The sequence below is a fragment of the Physella acuta genome, unplaced genomic scaffold, assembly GCF_028476545.2.
Source record: "Physella acuta isolate Inbredline_101_S28 unplaced genomic scaffold, ASM2847654v3 ptg001217l, whole genome shotgun sequence".
Classification (NCBI taxonomy): Eukaryota; Metazoa; Mollusca; class Gastropoda; family Physidae; genus Physella; species Physella acuta.
The window spans coordinates 1-13180 of NW_026732734.1; the positions used below are offsets into that span (position 1 = coordinate 1).

At 40.1% G+C, this 13180-nt stretch overlaps 1 protein-coding gene across 1 annotated transcript in view; it reads right to left on the reverse strand.

The window, feature by feature from the left end:
* Positions 1–10254: 10254 nt before the first annotated feature.
* LOC131957186 (serine-protein kinase ATM) overlaps positions 10255–13180 on the reverse strand; it is a 35901-nt gene continuing 32975 nt past the window's right edge. The window contains exons 57-61 of the mRNA XM_059321912.1: positions 13050–13136; positions 12748–12862; positions 12465–12591; positions 11702–11849; positions 10255–11160 (exon numbers count right to left, since the gene is read on the reverse strand). Of these exons, the coding sequence (XP_059177895.1) occupies positions 10982–11160; positions 11702–11849; positions 12465–12591; positions 12748–12862; positions 13050–13136 (656 nt within the window). The 3' untranslated portion in view covers positions 10255–10981. The remainder of the gene's footprint in view (positions 11161–11701; positions 11850–12464; positions 12592–12747; positions 12863–13049; positions 13137–13180) is intronic.

Consider the following 13180-nt stretch of genomic DNA (forward strand, 5'->3'; position numbering starts at 1 on the left):
AGATACTTTATGACGTCCCTAAAGCTGTATGACGTCTCTAAAATTGTATGACGTCTCTAAATCTGTATGACGTGTGTTTCAGGTGAAGACCTGGTTCCAGAACCGACGCATGAAGCAGAAGAAGATCCAGCGGAAGTCACACGACGACGATAGTCGCGGAGAGGATGACGTCATGGACACCAGCCGGGAGGGGGCGGAGGACTCGGAGGAGGAGCCGGGCTACGAGCACCCCGACCGGCGCTCCCCCCCACCCCCTGCCCTACCACGAGCTCCCCGCGGCGGCCACGTGACCTACCACCCCGCCCACCACCACCGGTTCCCGCCGGGTCACCGCGACCTGGCGAGGTCAAGGTCGTACTCGGACGTGGCCGAGTCGGACCACGAGGACAATGAGGAGATCAACGTCGTGGACACCGACCACCCCGAGCATCCGGTGGCCTTGACCCCTGCGTCATAGAGGGCGGGGCGGGCTATGATGACCGATTGAAAACAATGACAAAGAAATTTAATGTAACCAGGAAGAGCTTTATGTGAATGTGGTTTCTTTAGCGTAAAGCTGCCAAAACTTCGGTACATTCTACACATATACAGTCACATACATCCATATAGGTCCATAGTCTGGGTATACGCACACACAGTGGCGTAGCGAGGTCGGGTGTCACCCGGTGCGGCACTTAATGGTGTCACCCCCCCCCCCCCCAGAGGCAAAGAGACCCTTCCCAGCGACAAACTTTCAAACTTTTGATTTGCACCCCCCCCCCTCAAGTTTTCGATTTGCACCCCCCTCAAACTTTCGATTTGCACCCCCCCCTCGAGTTTTTCTCTATATATTTTGCTCTTTTTTGCCTTGGTGTCACCCCCCAAATGGTGTCACCCGGTGCGGTCCGCCCCCCCCCCCACCGCCCCCCCCCCCCCCCCTCGCTACGCCCCTGCGCACACATAGGGCTTATTTGATACAATTGCATTAAATTCATTCTTATACAAACACGCACATACATTCATAGACATCCATTCATTCAATTATACACATACACACACCCATCGACATATATACATACACATTCATTAATACAAATCTGTCGATAAACATTATCCATGTACACCGATCCGCACACATAGATACATACACATCTACACATAGATACACACACACCTACACATTTATACATACACATATGTACATACACATGAACACATACATAATATGTCTACTTAAACATCATCAATACAAAATAATCCATACAAACATGTCGATACATGTTATTTACCCACTAACATAAACAAATATACATCATCCCATACAGGCCTACATACCCATACCCCGTTGTCATCTTTCCATAGACATAAACACACTATCCATCCATACACTCTCATTCTAAATCATATAAAGCCCTATACCTAAACTTTACAAGAAAGTCTTATAAAATCTTGTCCATGTCTATGCTCTTACTTCCCTATCCATAGCATAGAGACAAACGACTTTTAACTAATCTGACCTCACGTCACAGTGTAGAAGATTCAACAAAGACCTTTTCTAAAGGACCTTCTCACAAATAAAAGAACTGTTAGCTTGACGTGGTCACTAAATGACGCCAAAAAACTTTCCAAAAGACGGCGGATCATTTCGTCACCCACTAGTCAGCCTGGTCGACTTACGTCAAGCCTGAGACATATTCACCAGAGCTACTACAATTGTGAAAATAGCAACAACTCTACGGTATATCAGAGGGTTGAGTAAATTTTGCTCACACACATCGTGTGATAAATAACCAACACATCCCATTTAACCAGCCAACTTGACTTTTGAATTATTCCTTTGTGGCCCCTAAAGAGCAAAGGGCTGCAACCACACCTCTCCATTGGACTCTGTTTTGAGCGGCTCTCTTTAGTTGCGCCCAAGTAAGCCCGGCAACCCTTGCATCGTCTTCTACTGTTCTTCTCCAGGATTCCAGGATTTCCTTGCCCGGCATATTTTCCAGCCAACAAGCCATTAAAATAGACAATTTCAAACCATCTCAGTGATCGATTTGTGCATATCATGTACACTATGTACCCCAAAAGTAAATATTATCTATGTCTATAACTTATCGTCAAAGTCTGTAACAGACTTTTGAAGAATTACCAAAATATATCGACAACCCTAGCTTTAATGACACAGCTATGTAGATAATTGTGTGGATGTACAGTTTCTTCCAAATGATGTCACATGTAGTTTGTGCATGATAGTTCCTCTTTCATTTAAAGCTGTTTTAAGTATTATATATATATATATATATATATATATATATATATATATATATATATATATATATATATATATATATATATATATATATATATATATATATATATATAATATGTATATAAATATACACTTTTAAAAATTATTTTATGTTCACTACCGTTTACATGTGTAATACATTGCCTAACGAAAATAAAAATATGTTCCATTCTACGTTTATATTGTTTGTATGTGAGTGTGTATGTTAGGAGTTGAAAGTGCTCACCTTTCATTTTAAATCACCACCATCAGTCATCGTCACACCACCATCAGTCATCGTCACACCACCATCAGTCATCGTCTCATCATCATCAGTCATCGTCTCACCATCATCAGTCATCGTCTCACCATCATCAGTCATCGTCTCACCATCATCAGTCATCGTCTCACCATCATCAGTCATCGTCTCACCACCATCAGTCATCGTCTCACCATCATCAGTCATCGTCTCACCATCATTTCCCGCCCGTGCCCAAGAAACATGGGGCAGATGAAGTAGAGTTTATTTGATTCAATGACATCGGCATATAAGGGACAGTGTTATCAGCACTATGCCCAGTCGCCTTTGCTTCCCTAATGTACGTCAGGTACCCATCAGAGCTGGGTGGACTCGGGGACGTTCTACAGACTCGAGCGCGGGATCCGAACTCGAGACTTCTTGGTGAGCTCTATCATTCGACCATGCGCTGAGGTTAAAGGTCACCAAGATGGTGAAGCAGACTAGCATGTCATCCCATCACATAGTAAAGGAGTAAAGATTCCTCTTTTGGACCTAGCGGATGTTTTGGGCAGATGAAGTAGAGTGCATATGTTTCATGACCTCGGCATATAAAGGGATACGTGGTAAGCACTATGCCCAACCGCCTTTACTTTCCCTAACGTGAGTTGGGTACTCATCAGAGCTGAGTGGACCCTTGGACGTTTTACTGTTTTGGACCCGGATTCGAACTCGATAACTTTCGGGTTAGCGGCCATGCCGTCCCATCCCCATCACCTAGGGACGTACATTGTTTACGCTCAATAGGACAGTGTTAACAAATATTTTACATGAGATCTATATCAGAACTAATGGAATTGAGGTTAGTGAGTTATGTGAGCTCAGTGTAAAAGTGTCATAGAGAATCGCGAGTAATAGGGATAACATAGGACCATTGGGTAACGGCAGAAATAGTAGTATTATAGGACAATCAGATAATGGCATAGTGGTAATATAGGACCATCAGATAATGGCATAGTGGTAATATAGGACCATCAGATAATGACATAGTGGTAATATAGGACCATTGGGTAATGGCATAGTGGTAATATAGGACCATTAGATAATGGCATTGTGGTAATATAGGACCATTAGATAATGGCATAGTGGTAATATAGGACCATCAGATAATGGCATTGTGGTAACATAGGACAATCAGAGAATAGCATAGTGGGTAATATAGGACCATTAGATAATGGCATAGTGGTAATATAGGACCATTAGATAATGGCATAGTGGTAATATAGGACCATTAGATAATGGCATAGTAGTAATATAGGACCATCAGATAATGGCATTGTGGTAACATAGGACAATCAGAGAATAGCATAGTGGTAATATAGGACCATTAGATAATGGCATAGTGGTAATATAGGACCATTAGATAATGGCAATAGTGGTAATATAGGACCATTAGATAATGGCATAGTGGTAATATAGGACCATTAGATAATGGCATAGTGGTAATATAGGACCATTAGATAATGGCATAGTGGTAATATAGGACCATTAGATAATGGCATAGTGGTAATATAGGACCATTAGATAATGGCATAGTGGTAATATAGGACCATCAGATAATGGCATAGTGGTAATATAGGACCATTAGATAATGACATAGTGGTAATATAGGACAATCAGAGAATGGCAGAACTAGTGGTAACGCAGAATAGCTTACAAAGTGATAACATAAGGCAATGGCATGATGACAATTAGGTAATAAGTCTATCTGATGACAACAAAACAAGGGTAAGCAAGAAAGATGTCAGCAAGACGTTTAACACTGGAGAAAGTACAAATAATATATTTATAATTAACATACAAAATAACATAACATAATTAATGTTCTCAAAAGTACAGAATGTTACAGTTATAAACATAACACAAACTGCTGATGTTTTCAATATAACGCAAACGGCTGATGTTTTCAATATAACACAAACGGCTGATGTTTTCAATATAACACAAACTGCTGATGCTTTCAACATTACACAAACTACTGATGTTTTCAATATAACGCAAACGGCTGATGTTTTCAATATAACACAAACGGCTGATGTTTTCAACATTACACAAACTACTGATGTTTTCAACATAACACAAACACAGGCCACAGAACACTGCTGATGTTTTCAACATAACACAAACTGCTGATGTTTTCAACATAAAAAAAAAACAACTGCTGATGATGTTGACAGGACATCTGACCACCACCAAAATACCGATACTGTTGACACACTAGACTGTTCGGGTGATGTCAATATAGGAAAAAAACACTTTTAAAACCAATTAGAGTCTCCGAACAGCGGGCATGCGCAATCTGTCTCAGATTAGCCATTCGTCCACACCGTAGTTCCGGGGGAAAAATCTGCATCCTTTTATCTTCGTCAGCATCTTCATTTCCTCGATTGTGGTTTTTTTTTTGGTGGGGGGGGGGGGGGGTCTGGGCGTAAAGCAAAGTTGATCTGTTTATTTTGGTTTGATCAAGATACAAGTACATTTATTAATATGGGAAGGCTTGGCCTAATGGTAGACTTCGAATCCGGGTTCAAGTCGGCGGAACGTACCTGAGTTCACTCAGCTCTAATGGGTACCCAACTCGCGTAGAGAATGTAAAGGCGGTTGGGCATAGTGCTGACCGCATTATCCTTTCATATTCCGAGGTCGAGAAACATATGAACTCTACTTCATCTGCTCGATGACTGTCTGAATTGGAAACGTAACATTTATTATTGTGTGCTCTATGCTTTTAGACGTAAAAAACAAAGATTTTTTTATAAACCATTTTTAGTGGAGGAAAAGAAAATAGAGTTTAAATCTAATCCTTTACCTCCCACATTTACATAACAGAATACCATAAGTATTCCTATAGGCCTACCCTCAAATGTAAGCTATTTTTGTACTTCTTAAATGTGTATTTGTTCTAATAAGGGGGGGGGGGCGTTCATAAATGACGTCACACTTCAAGGGGGAGGGATATTCGTAATTTTATTACGAGAGGGGGGGGGGAGGGGGGGGGGGGAAGCGGTCAGATCGTATGACGTCACACTTTTTGCTTTTAAAAAAAAAATAAAGTTAGAAACTGCATTTTTGTCGTTGTTACGAATTTTAGAAAATTGTTTTTAAAGATTTTTATAGAAACTGATTTATATACTCTATGTTGATAGAGCTTATATAAATATATATATATATATATATATAATATATATATATATATATATATATATATATATAATATATATAATATATATATATACGCGCGCTCCCTACCACCCCCACCCCTACATGGTCTGGTGAACTGTGGTTCACGCTAAATGTTTACAATCGTAGAGCCGGGTTTAGTGACGGATATTGGGGGCAGATAATGTAGTTTGAAACGATTTTTAAACTTAGGCGAGGTAACTAAGAGGAGTTTGCTTTCAATGGGGGTGGTGGGTGATGGGGGGATAGGTGTTGCTGTTGGGGGAAAGGAGGGGGGTATCGTCCTTAACGAGCTACTGATAGTGTTTTAAAGCAAATATATTCAGTGGCAGCATTGGTACTGTCGAATTCACAAATTATGAATTACTGAAAAGTAGAAAATAAAACAACTAAATATAGCGGCGTATGATACGCCGCGGGGTCGGCTCGTAAAATATTAAAAAAAAGAAACTGATATTTTAAAAAAATTAAACTGCAATTTCATTGGTGGGGCTGGGGGGGGGGGTTGCAGGCCTGAGGTGTGACGTCCATTTTAGGGAGGGGGGTTCTGGCTATTTGTGACTATGTGTGACAACGGGGGGGGGGGGCGTAAAATCGCCCAAAGTGCGTGGAGTCATTTATGAATGCCACAAAAAAAAAACTCAAGGTTTGAACGTCGTCTTTTAATTTTAGTTTAAAAAAAAATCTTTTATAATATGTGGTAATATATTTCACGCAGTTTAATATGCGTTTTAGTCTGTATGTAGCATACATCAGCTTTATCATATTGCATTAATAATAACAGAGAAAAACAAAATCTTTCAAGATGGCGTCTCATCGTGGTCACTTCCGGCCCCTAATCATTATTAGCCGCCTGAGAGCCGTCTAGTAGTTCGCGCTACAGCATTCCCCCGCCCTCTCTCCCGCCCTTTATCCTCCATCTTTCTCTAGTCTCTTCACGTCTATTAGAGCAACCGTTTTTGGTCAATCTAAGAACCGAGAACAATGTAACGGTATTTGCCATAATCAGCCCAGCGTCTCTCAGCGGACGGCGCTAGTGTTTGCAGCGGAAGGCAATCTTGTCTGTTTCTGTAAGGTGTGATGAGGCTTGGTCAAAGTCCATTGTTAGCTTGTTACTTGCCACAATGGTGGAAGGCGCGGACTAATTGGGGCGCTGGGACCAATCTAAAAGTACCGTCTTGTGTTGAGTAGATTTCGGTACCGGGCACAGCTTGATCCATGCGGCCATTTTGAGGGGTGACTTCTGCAAGCAGGGGTAGGGGTCAAAGGTCGCATGTTGTTGTTGAGGAAAAGGTCGTTTGTATTGTTAGACGTTTGTTACCGGTGGTAAAAAAAAATGGACTACAAGTAAATATCGTTGAATTCCGGTTAGTCAAAGCTGTTGCAATGAACGAAATTTGTTCAAGAAAATTATTTTATTGTATTCAGACAAACATCGAACTAGTTAAGCTGGGTAAATTCTAGGTTCATGTGGACAGTGTGAGAGGGGGGAGGGGGGCGCTTTATTACGTCTAGACTTAACAATACTGTCTGTATACTAACTGCAAAAGTCCCGAGCAGTGTTTCTTTCAGACTTTTTTTCTCCTGGGGGTGGGGGGGGGGGGGGGAAGCGGACTTAGTTTTCCGGGGGGGGGGTGGGGCGGACACTGGTTAAAGTATATATTTTCTATATAAATTCCATTTCATTCGGGGGGCGGTAGGCGAGATGCCTGGAAGAAACTCTGGTCCCGAGTTCGGACCCAGGGCAGATGAGGCTCTTAGCTGGGGACAGCGGCCCCAAAACTCAAGCAGTTAAAAAGTTCCTTGGAAATCTCTTGTAATGTAAAAATAAGATTCCTCTAAATTAAGTTGTTTAAAAAACTTCCTTTAATATATTTAAGTGTAAAAAAAACGAAAGAAAAATAACCGAAAATGTTTTTTAAAAGTTTCAGTAAAACCATGATAAGTGTAAAAAAAATACCAGTAAAATAACAATAAGCACACAATAAGATTTCTTGTTAAACCATTTCGTGTAAAAAAAAAGTTCCCTTAAAACCAACCACTTGAAATTTAGAAAAAAAATACCAGTAAAAAATAACATTACGTGTAAAAAAAAAATTCCCGTAAAACCACTTGAAGTGTTGAAAAAGATTTTTTTTTTTAAAATCCCTTGTTGAAAAAAAAATGTTACATAACAGCATTAACCATCTATTCATCGACGCAAATCAGCGGAGTGATCTCGTCCTAATCAGGCCCGCGCGAGCAAATTAAATTGAACCCTGCTAACGAACCCCGGCTAAACCAATCAGAAACCTGCTGGTCTAACTAGACCCTCACAGCCTCTCGGTTTAAACACGGCAGCAGGGGGGGGGGGACAGTTGGGGGGGGGGGGGGCAGAGATTTCGTCTGGGTGGAGGGTTATCGTGACCAGTAGGGGGTCGAGGAGGTAGCGAGTGCGTCACGCAAGATGATGTTGAGAGCGCACTTTAGATTAAACGGTCGAAATGGGTTGAACAGGATTTACACACGCGAAGACTTTACCACATTACGCTGAGTGTCGTTTTTAGTTTTTATTCGAGAAAAAAAATGTTTTTGTAAAGCGACTGTGAAATCAGTGCTACTCTACTTTATCTGCGCTATGGACCGTCGGGCCCATAATCTACTGATAATACAGCACAAATAACTTTGTTATAAATAACTTTAATAATGTACATAACCATTTTTCTTCGTTCACACTGTAACATTGGAGGGATTTCCTCCACCACTTGGAGTTGGCAAGCAAACGCTCCCCCACCCGACCATGTCGTCCCATGATGAGACAGACATAAATAAAGGGGGGTAGGACAAAAGGCCGACATCTAAAAGGCCGACAAGACAAAAGGCCGACACGGACAATAGACCAACATGGACAAAAGGCCGACAGCCAAAAGGCCGACAGGACATAAGGCCAACAAACCATTTATTCCTAAATAGTGTGTGTGACGACAGGCCAACCAATGGCGGATTCCCACAGTAAAACAAAACCAAATAAGAAAAACAATCATTGTGTTTTGTGTTGAAAATGGTGGCAATACTGGGTGGGCTGCTTCTTTAAAAAGACGTAACTCGATCGTTTGGAAAAGTTACTGTATTGTCATTATGTTGTGAAAACGAAATTACTGATCATGCGACGTTCATGTTAATTTAATCGTATGATACCGCATCAATCGTAAAATTACAGATTTAATTAGTTGTGTAAAGACGTGTCAGCGTTTGGAATACACGGAACTTGGGACCTACTAACTGCCCGGGGCTGGGGCTAGAATGACAGTATCCAGAGTTTCTTCCAGGCATCTCTTCGGGGGGGGGGGGAGGGGAATTTTTACCGCCCCCCCCCCCCAGAACGAAATTAAATTTATATAATTTATATAGAAAATATATACTTTTAACAGTGTCCGCCCCCGCGAAAAAAGTCTACCGCCCCCCCCCCCCCGAAAATTTCAAGTGCCCCCCCCCCCCCCCCCGGAGAAAAGTCTGGAAGAAACACTGACAGTATCTCTCAATTGGTGATGCACTCGATGCCATCAGCAAATTTATATCCAGCTCGGCTGGATACTTTTCGCGATCTAGCCCACGATTTAGGACTTGTGTTATAATAGTTCGTAGCATCTTACACCGATTCTGAATAGCTGGGGTGTGTTGTTTTTCTTCGTGAAGCTAATAATATGACGCTATTTTGGTCGTAAATTGCGTTTAGTTGTTGAATGTGAGTTTCCTTAACGTCTAAATCCCCGCAGATCCACAATAATGCATTATTTTCTCTGAGAATTATCCTGCTTATTTTTATCGTGCTAGAATATCAACTATAGTCTGACAGAGGGGAACTTTCTGGTAATGTTGCTTGTTGGTTAACGGATAGTGTGTCCAGTTTTTCTTTACATTTCAGCATTAGTAATTTTTTTAGGTCATTGATATGTTCAATATGCGGCAGAGGTATCGGTTAATGAAAGTCTGAAGTTTATTATTATTAGCACAGCTCCAAAGACTGATATTTATTTAAAACTGTGTATAAGTTATTTCCCATCATATTATTGTGTGTATCGCAGCAATCCCCGTCACAGTTTTCACCGTAATTGTTTTTATACAACCCAAACACACACAAAACAAAAGTTTAAAAATAGTAGTAATTTTATTGTAACATCAACAAGTAACAGCAGTGTATTAAATCAATCTGTAAAATATGAACACAACATGGCTCTAAAAGTAGAGGGAAATATATGGGGAGTATAGAGGCAGTGGTAAACATTCTCCACCCACACCAAGACCAACTCACACAAGTATGTACATCATTTGATTCAAGGATTATGTAAAACTATAGGACTCTATGTTGTCACTAACCACTGCATGTGACTACTGACCACTATTGAGTAAAACAATAGCCATGTTAAACCCATCAAGCAATTGTCACTTTAATCAGCAAGCAAAATTTAGCAGGTAAAAGCTTGTATTTAGGGCACCCCCCCCACCCCCCCCCCCCCCCCCCCCCCCCCATTAAATACAAACATAATATACAAAAATCATTAAAGCTAGACATTTTGGCTAAGAAGTTCAACCAAAAAAATATTGGATTAAAACCAGACAAGTTTCATTTGGTTTGACTTGAATACATTGACTGATACAATCACAGCTAGTATCACTGGGGTGTAGGTTTAGCCCGTTTTAAAACTATAACAAAGTCATGCAATGAACGAACTCAACTAGTAGAGCAAGCTGTAGCTAAGTAGTACATGATCATTGAACAACACAAAGTTGGTCATGGTACAAAAACATTGTCTTGCATGTCTAAACAGTTTGTATTAAATTGGTTAGCTTAAAAAAAGTTACCCAGAACTTTGTGGTTCATGGAGTATAGGAAGTAGAGTGCAGTGCACCTGTTTCTGTGACCTTAGCATATGAAGGGATAGTGTGGTCAGCAATATGCCAGCCGTATTTGCTTTCCTTAACGCGAGTCAGATACCCATCAGAGCTGGGTGAAATCTGGGACGTCCTCCTAAAGATTTCAGCCAAGGTTCCGAAATCAAGTCTACCCTCTACCAACTGACCACACTATCCCATGGTTAGTCATAAAAATTATTTAATTTTACCAAAATATTTTTACATTTTAAACTAACAGGTCAAATGTGAAGAATATTTTCGTAAAACATTTGCTCAGGAAGATGAACAAAAATCACTTCTTTTTATACAAGTCCAAACTTAAACTTTGGGTAAATAGTTGAAGTCTGTGGCTACAAATATGGCTGCCAGCCTGCAAACAATTTGCAAAGGTTTCTGGGATCACTTGCCATTTGGATGAGGAAATTGACCTGGCCAGATACACTCAGCTGTGCATTGCCCTCTTGTCCGTTTAACTTCTGCTTCAGACGCAGGAGAGTTCTCTCTGCCAGTTTGTTCTGGTCTTTGGAATCTGGAGAATAAAAGATAGTGGTTAAAGAAAAATTTCAGAGAAAATATATCAGAAGAAATGAGATTATATTTGTCGCTTTGATGTAATTTATAATCTTGTTATCATAAACATAGACCAAATTTTTAAAAATAAAATACTCCTACAATATTTTAGAGAGTAGAAAAAGCTTGTCAAATTAAAATAGACATTTCAGATTTAATTAGAAGCTTCTATTATTTTAGTGAAGCATACAAAAAACATGATTTCTTAAAAATAATCAACGAAATAAAGTTTTATTTTGAATTTTATATTGAACTTCGCAAATCTTATCTGGCAACCTGCATATTAAAGGGTTTGTTGACAAATACAGCAAGCAATTACAAATTTATATCTGCTTGTCCTACATTTGAAATAACTTTGGTGGTTTAAAAATACTGTTGGTCTTAGTTGTGTTTCTTAAATTTCACCTTATCCATTGTATAAGTTAAAGTAAGTACATCATTATCAACATGATAAAAATTCAACAGACCAAAAAAAATATAAAAAAATCGTCCCTTTTTACCTGATGCTTTGGTTCCAAGGTCTCCGCCTGCCAGTCCTAGAGTGGCTGGAGGCTGACCACTAGCAGGTATTTGACCACTGGATGGCACCTGAAAACTGGCAGCCATGGACTGTTCCATAATGTCTTGGTTTGCCTGCTCACGTTTCCTCTGAGCAAAGAGACAAAACAAATACAATTAAGAAAGGGACGTAATTATCTGATTATTTCCCTTGTTATGGGAACACTGTTTATCCATCAAATTCTCTCTCCTGTAGATAAATAAAGTAAAAAAAAAGTAGTTCCCTTTTCAAACCTGGCGGTCTATCGGGCAAGTGAAGTAGAGTTCACTTGTTTCTGTGACCTCAGCATATGAAGAGATAGTGTAGTCAGCACTATGCCCGGCTGCCTTTACTTTCCTTAACGTGAGTTAGGCACCCATCAGAGTTGGGTGGACTCAGGGAGTCTACTGATTTTATCCTGGATTCGAACTCGAGACTTACGGGTTAGCAGTCCAGCTTTCTACTGCTAGACCACTCCGTCCATTGTATATAATTAATCATATTAAATATATAGCCTATTTAACAAGTTTTTAAATAAAAAATAATTTTTTCTTAAATATAACATTAAATATAAAACCCTTAATTTCATAATTTATTGAGGGACCAACAATTTTATTATGCGTTTGATATCTAACGAAAGTTTGCAAGAGTTAAAAAGTAAAACCATTACACAGAAAACTAAAATTTTATAAGCAGATCACACAGGTGTGTAGACCTAGTCTCACCTGAATGGTCAGCGCCTGCTGGGGTGTTAGTGTCCAGTGTGACAGTGGGTCATGCAGCAAAACTTGGACAATGGTCATCAGAGACTCACTGTTGGTCTTCATCACATGCATGGTCTGCTCACAACACCTGGAAGTATAGCGGAACATGGCTCAACAACTGCTGGGTGAGTAGGGAAACTGGATGTTTTATCTAAGAGACGCAATATGACTGGGTGAGTGGGGAAACTGGGTGTCTGATGTAAGAAACACAATATGACTGAGGTGAAAAAAATTAGAGTCTGACCTTCTAAAGACACCTTCAACCCCTGTGACCCCCATCCCATCCACTATGTCCCTGGTTAATCTAAACGGAACAGTCTCTGGGGTAGGAAGGATGTGTCCCATGTCAAAGGCAATTCCTGAAAAAAAAAATTCAAGATTACAATGTTTTTTTTTAAATGCAATCTGGCATATTGTTTCAGAATAATAATGTAAAAAAATCTGGCATATTAAATATCGAATTGATTAAAAGTTTAAAAATTTTTTCGCAACTTTGTATTTTTAACTTAAGAGACCAAAGGAAATAGAAAGAAAATTAATCCTTACCCAGGTCGATATGGACCAACTCTGCAGTTTGTTTGTCAATGAGAATATTCATCAGATGGCGGTCACCCAGCCCTAGTATGTAGCCCACTAGAAAAAAAAAGACAGATGTGTCACAATGGCAATTTGTGGAC